Source organism: Sprattus sprattus (genome assembly GCF_963457725.1).
Source record: "Sprattus sprattus genome assembly, chromosome: 10".
Lineage (NCBI taxonomy): Eukaryota > Metazoa > Chordata > Actinopteri > Clupeiformes > Clupeidae > Sprattus > Sprattus sprattus.
Window position 1 is genome coordinate 11886170 of NC_137908.1, and position 17500 is coordinate 11903669.

Consider the following 17500-nt stretch of genomic DNA (forward strand, 5'->3'; position numbering starts at 1 on the left):
TCACCAACTCCCCAAAAAGGTTTACTGAGAAGACCGCTTGAGGAAAGACCAAAAGGAAGGGCTTTGGATATATGTTGCTTTTGTTATTATTTACCTGTTCCTTCAATAAACAACAGCAAGCTATTTTCCCCCTGTTTTTTTCCCCCCAGCGTACACTGATCTCAACTGGACACTGTTGTCCTCCTTGTGTCACATGGATTTATAGCCATTATTCACAGGTATAACAAAGGGGCCTATCAGGGCAAACTTAACACAACAGAGGACTAAGGTAGAGAATAGGAAAGAGGGGAGGGAAAAAAGAAAAAAATGATGGTAGAGACAGAGAGAGAGAGAGAGCGCACGAGAGAGAGAGAGAAAGAGAGAGAGAGAGAAAGAGGGAGAGAGGGGAAGACGGAGACAGACCATAATAAGAGCAAGGGCTTTGTTCAAACAAACTGATACACAGTTGACACCAACCACTGCAGCTTGCAGAGCTAAAGAGCACTGCAAGAGAAGCCGCTATAAATAGAACCTGTTTGCGTAAACCTGAACCACTGTCGGTTTGGTGTTTGTGTGTGTGTGTGTGTGTGTGTGTGTGTGTGTGTTGTATGCGTGTGTGGGGGTGTATGTGTGTTTGTGTGTACAAGCGCATATACGTGTGTGTGTGTGTGTGTGTGTGTGTGTATGTGTGTGTATGCGTGTGTGAGTGCTGGTGCAGATGGGGAGGGGGTTGGGTTGCGGAGGTTGGTCTCATTGAAGTAGTTCCTGGGAACAGTCATAAAAAAGAGGCAAACCATTTCATTGTGTTTCTCGACGCTCATCACGGGCATGGAGATTCATGGCCACAGTTTCCGCATTTTCTCTGCCCTGTTTTTTTCCAATTTCTTTAATGTATTCTGCAGTGCACGTGTAGAGGGGGGGGGGGACGAAAACAAGATGGCTGCCGTGTCCAGGGTTACTGAACATGTAAGCTAACACAAAAGCAGAGCATGTATGTTCCAGCGCCACATGGTCCCGTATGTTTTAAATTTAGAGCGGACTCATACGAAATGAGAAATAACCCCACCCCCCACCCCACTCTCCCGCTCGCCATCCACTTCATGTTAAAATGTGACACCATGGTGTTCCGCAGTACTGTATCTAATGACATGCCAATCAAAGTGCAGAGAGAAAAAAGGCAGCAGTACAGTGTGTGTGTGTGTGTGTGTGTGCTGTGTGCTGTGTGTGTGTGTGTTTGTGTGTGTTTTCAATTCACTCTGTCAAGACTTTGCACATTTAAGTGGATGAGATGCTCCAGTGAAACACAAAGTAACAAAGGGCCAGTGTGTGTGTGTGTGCATGTGTGTGTGTGCTTGTGTGTCTGTTGTATGTGTGTGTGTGTGAGTGTGAGTGTGTGCTCGTGTGAGTGTGTGTTTGAGCATGCTTTCAAGAGCATTCAACCATCCACCCATGCACAAAACAGAGAACAAATAAACACAATCAAGTCCAGATTCACAGACCAGCCTCACCCTATTCAACAAGCTAGTCATTTTCTCTCCCTCTCTCTCTGACTCTCTATCTCTCTCTCTCTCTCTCTCTCTCTCTCTCTCTCTCTCTCTCTCTCTCTCTCTCGCTCTCTCTCTCTCTCTTAAGGTGAAATATGGCCTTCATTACCCCAGCTTCAGACCTGACCAAATTCTTGGCCAACATGTCTGTCAGTTGCGTTTGTGTGTATGTGTATATATATGTGTATGTGTGTGTGTGTATTTGTGTGAGTGTTTGTGTGTGTGTATGCGTGTGTATTAGTGTGAGTGTGTGAGCGTGTGTGTGTGTGTGTGTGTGTGTGTGTGTGTGTGTGTGTGTGTGTGTATGTGTGTGTGTGTGTATGTGTGTGTGTGTGTGCAGCCTGGCTTAACAGTGCTGAGGAGAGGCATAATTGTTTCTTTATCGACTGAAGGCCCAAGAAACGAGCTGGAACCGCTGAAACACAGCCACGATTAACATGCAAATGCATCCAAACGCCACTGTGAGACATCTTCACCAAATCCCCACGGCTCCTGAACGGACTGCTGGGTGCTGGGTGAGTGTGAGTGTGAGTGTGAGTGTGAGTGTGAGTGTGAGTGTGAGTGTGAGTGTGAGTGTGAGTGTGAGTGTGTGTGTGTGTGTGTGTGTGTGTGTGTGTGTGTGTGTGTGTGTGTGTGTGTGTGTGTGTGTGTGTGTGTGTGTGGGTGTGTGTGTGTGTGTGTGAGTGTGTGTGTGAGTGTGTGTGTGTGTGTGTGTGTGTGTGTGTGTGTGTGTAAACGTGCGGGTACTGAGACCATATGTAAACATGGTAACCTGGAACCATCATACTGAAGACTTCACTGCACTCCTGGACAATGCATGATATTCATAAGTGTGACAGCTGCTCCTCTGGAAAATTCCCATCAATTCTCCAACAGTTTTAATGATTTAGAAGACGGGAGAGAGAGAGAGGGAGAGAGAGAGAGGGAAGATAAAGAAAGAGGACTGATGGAAAGAAAACAAGTGGTCTTTAAATGAAGGGAAGAAACTGCTGAGAGGATGAGGAGATCCTCCAGCAGCACTGACAGTGAGCTGCCATCAGTTTAGCACAGGAGGCATTTGAAGCTGCCTGACACCTCCTTTATGATGGGGAGAGGAAAGCACAGCAGAGCTGGCAGCTCACTCAAAGCCTAACAATACTGTGCATTAGAAGGAGACCTTTCCTTGTGGAGGTGCCAGCAATGTTATTATTATTAGTAGTAGTATGATTGTTGTTATTATTAATAATAATTATTAATAATTAATAATAACTGCATATAGTTTCACACTCTGTCTTTCTCTCTCTCTCTATCATACACACACACACACACACCTCATCAATGACCCCATCTTCTTTGTGAATTCTCACTTTTCTCTTTTTATCTCTTTTATAAGTAGAAAAGACGGCAAAACCACTCTCTGAAACCACCAACGAAAACCAGAAGCAAGAATGTAACCTTGACATGCCGCATGTTTCCATACACCAGATTACTAATGTCGTGACAGCCAGGTGGAAAGGAGAACGGAGAAAGAAAGAAGAAAAACAAAAACTAAATATCTAAAACAATCCATGGTGCACAGACTGCATGAGAATATAAATAAATAGCCGAATTATAACAGCATAAAAGTCATCTACGTTTTAGAAAAAAAGTGAACCGATCTTTTTGATTTTATTTTTTTCCTTTGAGGAGTACATCACGATTTCATTTCTTTGAGCCCCGGCTCTTTACCGTCAGGCCAGAGATAGAGTGCTCTCCTGATATAAAGGCCACTAAACCGTGTGTGGATCTGCCATTAAATCTATTACTATGGCTAGCATTATATCATACCCACAACAATGGCTTTCATTCAAGGGCAGTCCCACTGGACCCAACAAAGGGTCCCCATTTAAGAAGAGTAGTCCAGCAATTTCATAAACACAGAAAATGGTATTTTGGGGGGTGGGGTGGGGGCTGTTGTGAAAAGACCATGCACACTTTCGTCTGCAGAGCTCAAAGTGGAAAAGAGGAAGAAAAAGACATGGAAAGAAAGGGAGAGATAGATTGATTGAAAGAGAGAGAGAGAGAGAGAGAGAGAGAGAGAGAGAGAGAGAGAGAGATGAGTGTAAATCCTAAGCTTTGCTCTCTTTCTGCTTGTTTTAAAAAAAGAACTCAACTCTGAAGAAGTACCTATCTGACATCAATCTTGCAGATCAGTCGATGGGCATCTGTGGGGTGACAGAGGCAATGTATAGTTCTTATCGAACATGTTCTTCCTCCAATACTCCATTTGGACAGATGAGCTTTACGTTAATGGACGGACTCAGACTCGGACTTGGATGCAGAGCCACTCCACGCCGTACAGCACAAACTGCTGGGCCATTTCATTACGGCTAAGTGCAATGCAGAGGCCTCTTCCCCCTGGGTCTCATGCATCTTAGGAGCTTATATTTGGAGATCGCTGGAATCGGATCCTAGTGTTTGATACTGCAGGGTTTCCCGTGTTTTACATCCATTTGTACTCATTCCACCTTAATGCATACCAACACCATTGTGCTGGTTGGGGACATGGTGGGCACTTTCGAGAGGGAGAGACAGGAGGGGATGTTTGGTGGGCATAAAGTGGCATAGCTCAAACCATTTGAAGTGCCCACCTCGTTACGTCTCGCGAGAAACGATTCTGTGAGAAGCGCTTGCCCTTTTGGCCGGCAGGCGACACAAAATGTCGCAGTGGAAACTAAACGGTTAATAATATGACTGCTTGCTGCACTCCAGTTTGCATCAAAGACATAGCTTTTAGCCTTGGTAAAAAAAAGAAAAGAAAAGAAAAAAATGAACAACAACAAAGAAATGCTACTTCATTCTTTTATCCATCTCTCTCTCCCTCTTTCTTTCTCTCCCTCTCTCCCTCTCTCTCTCCCCTGGCAGGCAGGCTGAGTTTTTCTATTACCAATCTAATTGCACATTCCGCAGTGACAAGGCCTCATTATGCCTTAATTACACACATGTTATTTTGTACAAACATCTCCATTTGGGTTCCTTTGCGCGGTAATTGTTCTACGGGGACGGCCGTTTGAGATTTCGCAGATTGCTGTGAACTGACAGCGGCAGAAGCAGCCTGGAAGTAGGTCATGGCGGGCGATAAACAAGCGGCGCGTTTTCTAAAATAATATACCCGCGCGGTGGAAGTAATAGCGAGGCAGCACTGAACCACTGTGAGGCTCATGTAATATTTACAGTGCACTAATAGATAGATGGCAGGTTTTTCTGAGCCCCTTCCAAAGCAGGCAACAAGAAGGGAGGAGAGCAGCGGAGAGGAGAGCAGAGGAGAGGAGAGGAGAGGAAGGGAGGGGGGTTGTTATGTTTTTTTTTTCATTTGAATTTCAGAGAAAGCTCACAGACTGCATTAACACATCTGTGTAGTGTGTAGTATATTTGTGTGAGTGTGTGTGCGCAAGCATGGGTGTGTGTGTCTGTGTGGTGGGTGTGGGTGTGTGTGAAAGGGAGGGGGTGTATGTATGCAGATGCACAGCAGTATTTTTTTCCTCTCTATGTTGGCTGTGAAGTTGCTGATATTTAAGCGAGAGTGAATGGGAATGCATCCAGCAGCACTCTGGCAGAGGTTCTTATTGTACGGCAAGACGAGCAACAAACACACACACCCACACCCACACGCACACACACACACACACACCCACACGCACACACACACACACACACACACACACACACACACATACACACGCACACACACACACACAGAGAAAGAGAGAGATAGAGAGAGAGAGAGACAACCACACACACACACACACACACACACACTCACACGTCTCCCTCAAGTACCACGGGGGTCAGACTCTGCTCATGTTTAGCTGGGCAGGCAGGCGGCTTTAGTCAGGGTCTTGGGCAGGGACAGGGACAGGGAGAAACCCGGGTGATCCCCGGCGAGGCTTCTGCTCTCCACATGACAAAGAAGTGAAAACACCTTCCGGTTTCACTCCCTGACGCCACAGGGGACGTGCCACCTGTACACCCGACACACACCACGACACGTCCGTCAAAACTACACCACATGTCCATTAATGTCAGACGGAGAAACATGGGGGGGGGGGGGGGGGGACAGACACACCGAGCCTATGGAATATCTTGTCCTAGATTGCTATTCTCGTTCCGTTATACATCACCGTGAGGAGAAAACTGTCTTGCCTAATCTCTATGCATCTGATTACTGATACTGTTTTGATTAACTTCCTTGGTTTGCCTGGATTGTTTGTTTGGCGACCAAATTTAGCCTATGGGATGAAACGACACCCAGTAAACAAACAAACAATTAACTATGTGAACTCATAACAAAAACCAACAAGACTTAAGCAATTTTTTTTGTAATAACAGGAATGCACAGTATATATTTCCGCGTGAAAATAAACTGCGCTCACATTAATTATATGGGTCTGCCTGTGCATCTGAATCCCAAGCCAAGGATGAATAATATCCCAGCAGATCTGACTTTAATAGGGCCTCTCTTAGATATTCAGCAGAGAATGGCGCTTATGAAATATTAATGCCATACAAAAATACGGCAACTCAAACTCACTCCATCTCTCACACTCCATGTAATTGACTATGCAAGCTTCCAAATCAACCAGGAAAAAAGAAGGGGGGGGGGGGGGGGGGGACAGGGAGAAGGGGGGGCGAAGGGGAGAACTGAGGAAAAGGGAAGAGGGGAAAAAAATCAAACATTTCTCTCCTCACTCTCCATTTCTCTCTCTCTCTCTCTCTCTCTCTCTCTCTCTCTCTCTCTCTCTGAAACCTGAAAAGGCATAAAGGCATAACCTTACTCACTGGGAAGGCTCGGAAGGACTGTTTCAGATGCACTGTCTCCCTAATGTGAGTGAAGGGGGTTTAAGAATCAAGCAGAGTTACTGGAGAGAGAGCTGGCTCTGGTGATGGCTGCTTTAGTGTTGTGCACGTGCTGAGTGCACGCTCAGACCTGTGAACCAGTACTGCACACTTTTTTTCTTCTGTGCAGAGAGCACATGCAAACACACATCATGCATGTGGAAAGATCACACACTCACAAAATGCAGATTAGACACACACACATGGGAACACACACACATACACACACACACACACATACACACACACAGACACACACACACACAGACACAGATACACACACACACACGAACACACACACATGCATACACACACAACATGGGCCCATAAAAATACTGCCTGTGGCAACAACATCCTGGTCTCTGCACCCATTAGATAAGAAAAATTGGCTACACACCCACACACAGAACACACACACACACACACACACACACACACACACACACACACACACACGCACACAAACACACCCACACTCTCACACACACACACACACACACACACACACACACACACACACACACACACACACACACACACACACACACACACACACACACAACCTTTCATACCCCACCCCCACAGCTAGTGCCTGAATGTACTACTGTACTCAGTGACGTTCACACCCATAATACCTCAGCCCATACACACAGCCTACTGGGAGCGGAAAACTAAAACAACTTCTATTTCCATATTTCCCAAATCAGTTCACATTAAACGAGTAATAATAAAATCAGATCCAAAAACAGACACCTTAATAGCTTGGTCACAGACAGCGGATGCTTCTGGTGCGCCCCTTGCGTTGTGCGACTCTTTGCCTGTGGCAGGCTGGACTGTAGGCCCATTCTAGCGGCTCTGCCCGGCGGAACTCCCCCTCACAGTGCACAGTGCCATTGTTTACATAAGACTGAAGGGCTGGCTGACCTTCCTCGTGTAATCTCCACGCCGGCCCGAGCCAAGAAAACGCAGCGGCGCAACGCGACACAACGCAGCGGAGTTCCAGGCTGAGCGAGTAGGTCGGGGTGGGGGGTAGGGGGTGGGGGGGAGCCCCTAGGAGTAAGGGAGGTGTGAGAATGCCAGACACGGCTGGGGTGCCCAGCAATTATGGATAGTTGGCTGGGACTAGGGTGACTGAAGTGTCGGAGCTCCAGCGTTTTTTTTCGGTTCCTTGTAGTGAGCGTGATTTGCGACCCTTTCGCTGCTTTAGTGCTGCCCGGTGCGTGACAATATGACAGAAGGTTATGAACCCCCCGCCGAGTCTTAATAACCAGACAGGCTCTTTTTTTACAAGGATGTCACCCCACCATCATGTGGCTACAGGAGGCAGTACGAGTGGATTGGAGTGTAAATACATGTGAGGTTTGACAGTTTGAGTATATGCTCTGCATGTATGTATGTGTGTGTGTGTGTGTGTGTGTGTGTGTGTGTGTGTGTGTGTGTGTGTGTGTTTGTTTGTATGTGTGTGTGTGTGTGTGTACGCATGTGGTGTGTGTGTATGTGTGTGTGTGTGTGTGTGTGTGTGTGTGTGTGTACGCATGTGGTGTGTGTGTATGTGTGTGTGTGTGTGTGTGTGTGTGTGTATGTGTGTATATAGGGGGAGGTGGTGAATCACTAAGAGGAAACAGAAAGGTGAGCTGAGGGGGAGAGGGGAGGGTGAGGTTATTTTGGCAGGGGAGCGGATGTAACGCTAAAGCCACTTTTAACTGAACACGGTTTAGAGAGAGATGGCGAGATACTGAACAAAGAGACCTGCAACCTGCAGCATCTTGACTCTGTCTCACCACAGCACCTGATGAATACAGTGGAAAACAACACACACAAACACACACTCACAAAAAAAAAAACTAAAAAAGAAACGACTGGCTTCCTTCTCTGAACAAGTGGCTCTCTCTCTTCTCAGTGCAGCAACAGTTTGTTTGATTGTCACTCTTTAAAGAAAAGCACACACACACACTCCCAAACCCAAACCTTGATGGTTGATAAGCACATTCAACATTTGTGTTGTCTGTGTGTGTGTGTGTGTGGGGGGGGGGGGGGGGTAGCAATTTGAATTAAGAAGGAGGGGAGAGAGAGGACATTTCACCTGATGGGTCTGTGTTTCATGATGTTCTGTGCTGCTGAGGGACACGAACATCATTTTACTGCGCCACGCTCATCCCTCCCCCTCCTCTCCTCTCCCCTCCCCTCCCCCCAGAGCCACCATTTTAAGGTGCAATTCTCTTGGTGGACTAAAACCAGTGAATGTGTAAAATATATATGTCCTCTCTCTCTCTCTTCCTCTCTATCTGCCATTTCTGTCTTATGCTTACTTCATCATGTCTCTCTCTCTCTCTCTCTCTCTCTCTCTCTCTCTCCCTCCCTCTCTCTCTCTCTCTCCAACACCCACTTTCTCTCCTGACAGTGTGCTCATTCTTATGATTTGTGCCGACTGCCTTCCGCAGATGCGCTTTTACAGTATTCACTTTAGATAACGTATGATTCTCCAGTGTGTGGGACTGAGGGCTGAGGAGAGAGTTGCGCTGGAACTGCTTTGTTAGCATTCTCCCACTTGATAAATGATTTAAGACACGAGGTCTGAAACATCAATACCGTCTCTATTGTAATTAAAAAAAGGGGGCGCCCCACCAACAATATTGCTCCGCTGGGACTGGGGCCCCCGAAGCTGAGAGGAGGAGAGATAATTTAGAAAAAGCTCTTATGCAAAGGATGAGAGGGGAGAGAATATTCAGAAAATGAAATCCTTTATACCATTGTTCCAACCCCCACTGTCACATCTCTCTCTCCCTCTTTCTCTCTCCGTCTCTCTCTCTATATACATTAGTAGATAAATGCATAACAAAGAATGCTAGCACAGTTGAGATTTTAATTATGATTTTTTTTCCAATGAGTAAGATATTTCCTTTTCCCCATTTCCTCTTTATATAAGATCCCTTCTCTCTGCAGGTAGTAAACTCAACACCACTATGTCAATGTCAGGCAAAGACATTGTGCTAATGAGGCATTAGACTCTAATGTGCTCCGCAAACACTTTCATTTTCAGTGGTTTGAGAGACCTTCGAGAGCGGAGAGGAGCGTTTTTATTCCTTACATTATGGATGTGATAATGTGTTTCTCCACCGCTCGCCAGTCTGAGCCTTCATCATAAGTCTAACTTACATTCAAAATGGATGCCAACGCTCAACTCAGATGCTACCAAAATGGCTCCATGATGTGTGTACACTGTGAAGAGTTGCAAATGGCTAAGGCAGACTCTGCTGAAAGCCCTTGTTCACAAGGACTGTCTGCTTTCCCTGATAGGCTGACCACGTCATGGTATTGAAAGGGTGGTTCAATTATACTCTTAGCGCAGAAAAGACAACAAGCCTTTAATAATGAATAATAAATCATCATTTTTCACTTGGAGATAAGGTGAATAAAAAGACGCCTTTCTCTCTCTCCCTCTCTTTCATTCTCCCTCTCCCTCTCCCTCTCCCTCTCCCTCTCCCTCTCTGGGGACAATTGCTACGCAGAAAGGTGTCTTTCTGTGGCCTTATTTTGTGAATGGTGAAGTACAATGTTCCCAAGAGAAGCACATCAGTTTCATAAGTAGCGGCTCACACACAGTTCAGCCTAACACCCCCCCCCCCCCCCACACACACACACACACACACCAAACTAAGTCTGATTGCTCCCACTCCCGCTCTCTCATATCCTCTGGTTGAGCCACGAGGAGCTCTGGGAAGTGCAGAGGTCTCACCGCCGGCGTGAAGTGTTGCTCCACAGGGAGTCGCAGTGTTTGTGGAGAACCATTATCTGTCATTCATTCACTGACACTGGTGGAGGAGGGTGGGGGGGGGGGGGGGGCGGGATGTAAGGCCATGCTGTTCAGGGCTGCGAACCACACAGTCTACAGCCAGGGCTGCAAGAGCAACCACGAAACCACCAGGCCCGCTACGCAGATGCTCAAATGGGGGCCTGCACAGGGCACTTACAAGAGAACTTCCTGAAGGCAGGAAGAGGAGAGACAGAGACAGAGACAGAGAAAGAGAGAGAAAGAAAGAAAGAGAGAGGGAGAGAGATAGGGGGAGACAGGTAGAACACACAAACAGCAATAGAGAAGAGGACAGAAGGAGCACACGAAAAGAAGAGAAGAGAAGAGAAGGAGGGATTTGTCTCACCCCTGTAGAGGGCAGCCTTTTCCCGTCAGGGTTGGGCCTCACGGGCAAGCCGCCGTAGAGCCTAACACCACGATGATCTCCTACACCGTATCTGCTCTGTAGAGGGAGAAAGACAGGTGACAGAGAGAGAGAGAGAGAGGGAGAAAGAGGCAGAACGCCATGGGAAGAGGATGACAAAGACAGAGAGCAGAAAACAGACAAGACAATGAGAAGCAGGTAGAGAGAGAGAGAGAGAGAGAGAGAGAGAAAGAGAGAGAGGTAGAGATGATGAGACAGATGAGTGATGAGTGGAGGTTTGAGGGAATAGAGGAGGAAGAGTGAGGGAGGGAAAGAGGAACAAAAATAGGAAAAATAGTTGAGTCTCCAGGGAATCGACAAGTTTTCTGACAAACTTTTGTCTCGTAAAAGAGGTCTGTCAGTTGGCAGCAAATCAGTTTGGCAGGCCCCAATAAAGTTGTTGGTTATAACTGCTATGTGCACAAATCAACAACACAATTTCAACACTAGCAAAGATACATCAATGTGACACAAAAAAACATTAAGATATTTTAGACACATCCTTTGCATGCAAATAAGCGTTAACAACCATGGCAAAATAAGCATTAACAACCATGGCAAAATAAGCATTGACAACCATGGCAAATTCCCTCGTTTGGCAAAATTCCCTCCTTTGGAAAGGGAATGTGCAAGCTGACAGCACAGATTCCAGGCCAGCTTCCCAACATGTGTTTGGGAAAACAGGAGCTGGCAGTGCGGGTTGGGAAGCCTCGGGAAGTCCTGGAAAGTAATGATTCACACCCTGTTCGTGAGCCGGGGAGCCCGCAGCCGTGTTTGTGTGTGTGTGTGTGTGTCGTCACACAGACTGCCACACGTAACAACAACTCGCCCTGCTGGGATACCCATGCTGTGTATGAATCTTGGCATCTCCTGGGACATCTACGCAACTACAGGGGCTTCCCCTCTGTCTCTCTCGCTCTCTCTCTCTCTCTCTCTCTCCCTCTCACTGCCTGTGTCTCTTGACCTCTCTCTCTCACTATCAAAGGGGAACCCCACCCAACACAAGCCATAATAAGAGACTCACCACTACCACAAATAAACTCTTTGATTTCGACTCTTGGATTTGATAACAACTCAAAAGACGGGACTCTCCTTCTGCTTTTATCGGCCCCACTACACTGACTCTCACTCTTGTTGTGTCTGGGTGGTGTTTCAAACTCTTTCTTTTTAATGCATTGAGATCATTAGTTCCAGAAGGGGTGGGGGGGGGTCCCTCAGATGTGGCATGGCGACCGTTTCCAAAATAAAGTGTGGTGGAGAAGACTCTACAGCCTGACGTTATAGAATCAAAGCCTGTTTGCAATTAAGCGGGGTTGGGTGGGAGGGGACGAGAACTGGCTTTTTTTTATTTTTTTGCTCAGTCCTTCCTGCCTCAACATAGTTGAACTTGTTAGCCACATGTTACCTGTACCTAGCCTGCTACTAACACTGAGAGTGTGATAACTTGTGTCAAGGTGCTTTACAAAGACTCATGACATAAGAAATAAGGGGTGGGAGTGGGGTGTGTAATTATAGCGCAAACAGTAGCTATTATGTAAGGAGTATCTGCATATCGGTGGAGAGGTTGCTGCATACAGGTTGCTGTGTGGGATTTGTGTGACCATACAGAGAGCGGTTAAGTGCAGTGTGCAACAGCGGAGAGTGTGTGTACTCCTTCTCCCGCATGCTTTCAGTGTCATCCTTCATCTTTCTGTGACTTTTTCTTGCCTATTTTTCTTTGGCAAATATGCACAAAGGCAAGCACACACACGCACATTGCACACGTATGTGCACACATATACCCACAATACCCACACACAGGACACGTACACACACACACACACACACACACACACACACACACACACACACACACACACACACACACAATCACATTCTGTAGGCAGGGTTCCAGATAGCTATGCAGTGAGATAAATTTAACAACGGTGAGAGACAAATGTGCTACAGCCAATGGGTTCGCTCTCATGGCAGCTTCGGGATCATGGCTACACCAATAACTTTTCACCAGGCCATTCTGTGAGGACCCACTGAGCCAATCTAATCTGGGCAAATGAATCTCAAACTAAGCTTTCTCCGTATATCAGCATGGGTCATTCACAGACACACACACACACATACACACACGCACACGCGCACACACACAAGGGGTTGATATGCATGCGCGATGAAGAACGCACAGTACATTCCTGTATGTACTGCCTGCAATAAAAACCTCTGTATGTACAGTATTCTACATAACACACCCTTTCACATCAACCAGAGAGAAATGTCAGCACCTGACTTTAATGCCACACACCAACTGCTCATGCAGGAGAGGCATTAACATGCAAATTCCAAACAGCAATGGGAAAACTGTTTGAAATGAGTTAGTTGGAATAACTGACAAAAAATACCTGTCAAACAGGCTATCTCACCGGCTTATATAAACAATATAGGCACACTCAACAGTGCTATTTATCTCCCTGCCCTCTTCAGTCCATCTTGACAGCTAAATGCTGATCAGAAATGGAGAGATTGTAGTGGAAAAAGCAACCCCAGTTGCTAAGTGCTAAGTTGCCACTCAATAAAAGGCTAAATAAATCATGTAAGGCACAAAAGGGGGTGGTCTTTGTGTACGTAATAGCAATTGCATTATATATATTTGACTTGGTTTGTTCTACTTCTTACAGCTCTGCTGCTATGCTGAGGTGGTATATGGTTCTGTGCAGGGACTAAGAGCAGGGTAAAAACAGTTGGGGTGGCCAGAAAGTGAAAGAGAAGAAAGACCTGGCATTGATTCAACCACCCCTGCCATGCTTCTGTAAATGGTGTGTGTGTGTGTGTGTGTGTGTGCATGTGGGTGGGTGTGTGTGTGTGTGTATGTGGGTGTGTGTGTGTGTGTATGTGTGATAGAGAGAGATGGTGTGGGTGTTTGTGTGAGTGTGTGCGTGTGTATGTGTGAGATTGTGGGTGTTTGTGTATGTGTGTGTGTGTGTGTATGTGTGTGTATATACATGTGTGTGTGTGTGTTTAAGAGAAAGAGGGCCTGACACCAACCCATTGTGGTTTCTGCTGAAGGCCTGAAAAGGCGTGATAAATTACCCTGACCTGTGCTAATGTAAACATGGTGCAAATATGCACTCAGGACAGAGTGCAGTGAGGATGTGTCTGCACGGGCACTAAGATGTGGAAAAGATGTCGCTTTTTAGGCTGATAATGTTTTTTGGCTGATAATTTTGACCTAATGTAGTCCTCAGAGGCTATGCCTACGGATGGACGACTGTCACGCCTACCTTTCACTTTGCCAGCTATAGGCAGTGATATCATTGTGAAACTCACATGTGGTGTGACACCTTCTACCCAGGCAGCCTGTATAAGGTGCACCAGGGGAGAATAGAGGGGGGTTTGCTTCTGTTTTGTTTGCAAATCATTTACCCTCAAAAACCTCCTCTCCCCATGCTCTGCGTTCTCCTGATGACCATGAGGGTTTTAAGGAGGCAGCCAGGAGGCAGGAGGCAGGGGCTCAGAGCAAATGCACAGAATGTATGGGAGGAGGTGGAGAGAAGGACAGCACATCTGTAGCATTGCACCGCAGGGCTTAGACGCAAGTTGAATAACTGTTTACAGTCCTGCAGCAGTGTTTGATTTCTGGTAATACCACACCACTGAAAACATGCACCACTCATTTTATTTGTGGATAAAATGCACACACATACAACCTGTCTTTCATTTTGTATTTCGTTTTTTAGTCCCACCCCTCCTCTCCTCTGATTGGTGCATTGTTCCTCTCGCCGGTGTTTTCCAGATTCACTGGGCTCTCGTTATGCAAATGAAGGAAATTTCATTATTTCTGCCGTTTATGAGAGTTGTGCAGGGGGGGGGGTTGGGGGGGTGGGTGGGTAATTCTAATTAGGATAACACGGTGAACATGGAAGGGGAGGGGGGTTGAAGTGTACACCTGCAATTCAATACTGCTGCTCATGATCACTCTCTCTCCCTCGTTTGCTCTCCCACTCACTCTCCCTCTCTCTCTCTATTAGTCACTCTCTATCTCTCTGTCTCTCTCCGTTTTGACATTGCATAAACTTTTATCTTAATGTCCTAGCATTTCCAGATCACTCCATTCCACTCTCTAAGCTGGCCTCTTTACTTCTTGCTCACTCCTTTCGCTCCCCCTCCCTCCACATATTTCCCCTTCTCCTCATTCTGTGACGTGTGCAGTTAGCAGAGCCCTTGCCCCTCTAAGGCTTACACAAGGACCCTGCACTTTTTTTGCAGTATGCAAATCACCCTGCACTTTTACTCGACCAATGGTGTGTGTGTGTGTACTTGTGAACAAAATGTGTGAGTGCATGTATGACTGTACACATCCAAACTTGTACCTCTGCACATAATGCCTTATTACTGTAAAATCATTAATGCAAATGTTATTAGTGTTGTGAAGCTACTGCGTATTTAACATGCCGTTCATTGTCGCTTTCCGAATCTGCATCTTTGTGCTGAAGGCTGAGTGATGACTGTGGCGAAGGCCTGTTTTTTTGCGAAACAGCTGCATTTCTGGGTTAGTTAGCCTCTATTTCAGACAGTCTGTTCCCCTGATTGAGCGGCCCAAAGATGGGCCTCTCCATATTAATCAGGCTCTCCCCCCTATACCCCCCCACTGCAATCTGTACAACGTCATTGTCATCTAAGACTGATTTGTTTGCTATTCAAGGCAAAGACAATACAGTGTGGTACAGTATGTTCCCATAAGGCAATGGAAAAAAACAACAAAGTCTTTGGATCGGGTCCAAATGATATCTTAGCTTCTGCGGTCTACACATTTTTTTCATTATGTGAGAGTGTACGCCCTTTGTCAAAGAGAGAAAAGGCAGAGAGAAAGAGAGAGAGAGAGAGAGAGAGAGAGATGGAGAGAAAGAGGTTATGAAAGAGAGAGAGAGAGAGAGAAAATAGGAGGGGTTTCATATAGATTCTTGTTCATATGCTTGTGCATTTTTACTGAGCGAGTAAAACTGAATTCATATGCCTCTCCATATAAGTATGATTGTGTGTCTTTGTAAGTGTAGTTTTATTTGAGTGTGTGTGTTTGTGCGTGTGCATGTGAAGGGTGTGTGTGAATGTGTGCCTATGTGAATGTGTGAACTTCAGTGTATTTGTGTGTCAGTGCGTGCGAGAGTGTATGTGTGTGTGTACTTTACTTTACTGTGTGTATGTGTGAACTTCAGTGTATTTGTGTGTGTGCTTCACTGTGTGTGTGTGTGTGTGTGTGTGTGTGTGTGTGAATGTGTGTGTGTGTGTGTGTGTGTGTGTGTGTGTGTGAAAGAGAAAGAGAGTGAGTGTGGTGTTAGCTAGATACACATGGCACCGGGGATCGAGCTGAGTTCAGCAGTTCTCACAGACCTGTCAGAAATACTGTCAACAGAGCGAAAAATAAAAGACAATTGTGTTATGCAAGGCCTTAATTTAAAGCACATCACAAAAGTTTCCCCACCACCCACCCAGCCAGCCCGAACCCAATCCCAAATCAGCACAGCCGCAGTGGATCAAATCAAGCGGACCTCACTCCGAGCTTTCAACTCCAGTGCTGCCGCAATCCACTGGAAGGGAGAAAAAACAGCATGCTCTCAACCAGCCCGACGGCCAGAAAAGGCCAGCCATGTCCTGTCTGACTTGACCTTCCCATACAGTACTTTTGATGCTATCTGCGATCATTAACACCCCTGTGCCCATACTCCCACCATCTGATTAATAACACACACACACACACACACACACACACACACACACACTCACTATGACTTTCGTATTGCTTTGAGGCATGCAGGAGCAGGGATCTCAAACAATCAGCGAGCTCACTCGCTGCTAATCAACGCAATAGTTCATTATGACATTGACGATAAAGAATGCGCTAACATATTGATGTTTAATTTGTGAGGGCTTAACGACAGCTTGCCGTGCGCTGGTGAGAGAGTGACTCGACTAGAGGGAAGGTAAGAAAGACAATAGGGAAGGTGCAGACAATTTGCCACGGCAAGATTTGACATAACAAACAAATTACACGACCGGGCCGGGGCCATGTCTGTGATGCATCTTGTTAAAGGCAGCAGCACTCTGTGTAATTAACAGTTGTTCTCTCATAGACACTGTGCCAGTGGAACACTCAACCAAAAAAAACGAAACAAAAAAAAACACACTAACACACACACACACATAGAACTTGGGGCTCCATTTTTAAATGACGCCACGGTTAGTAATGTGGAGGAATATACATGGCTGCTGCCAAAGTTTTGGCGCACTTTCATCGGGATTACTTGGCAAAGGGAGGAACTGGATTCCTCGACAGTCAAATTTCAAAGTGGCAGCGCTGAGATGCAACGGGCCCGTTTGTTCTCCCCATTCTCTAAATTTGTTTTGAGGGATTACTAGAGCGGCTCCGCCACAATAAAATACGACATTCAAAAAAATAATCTATAGTTTGCACGAGCTGGTTTTTAAAAAAGAAAGAGATGTGCTCTGTTATTTTTTTTTAAACCTAAAATCAATCTCTTTACAACCATCTGTTCGTGTCTGAATCATTGCAATGTTCTATATTCAAAGGCTCCCCCCATCGTTCTGCATTGTTAAGGGGCTGCTTCGCAAATCGTCTCTCTTTAAAAAAAGAAGATTTAAAACTGTGGGGACATAAGAAGTCATAATAACTTTAATTCAGTCACTATTAGAAAGGGGCTGCCTATTGTCTAAAGCCCACTGAGAGTTGGGAAGGGCAGAAGGCCTTTACAGTCAGCCTTTGGCAGAAAGAGCAAAAGTAAGCTTTGCACATTTTATCCCTAGTCCAAGAAAAGGAGAAATTATGTCACATTTGATGTTGAGGGCTTACCCAGAACTCCCTTTTTACAGTTTAAAACTGTAATCTGTGGTTGAGACATCATA

The 17500-nt window shown here is 46.0% G+C and overlaps 1 protein-coding gene across 1 annotated transcript in view; it reads right to left on the minus strand.

Moving 5' to 3' along the window:
• tox2 (TOX high mobility group box family member 2) overlaps positions 1–17500 on the minus strand; it is a gene marked incomplete at its 5' end in the record, with an annotated part of 89173 nt that overhangs the window by 44393 nt on the left and 27280 nt on the right. The window contains one exon of the mRNA XM_080846669.1: positions 10535–10630. Coding sequence (XP_080702795.1) covers positions 10535–10630 — 96 coding nt within the window. The remainder of the gene's footprint in view (positions 1–10534; positions 10631–17500) is intronic.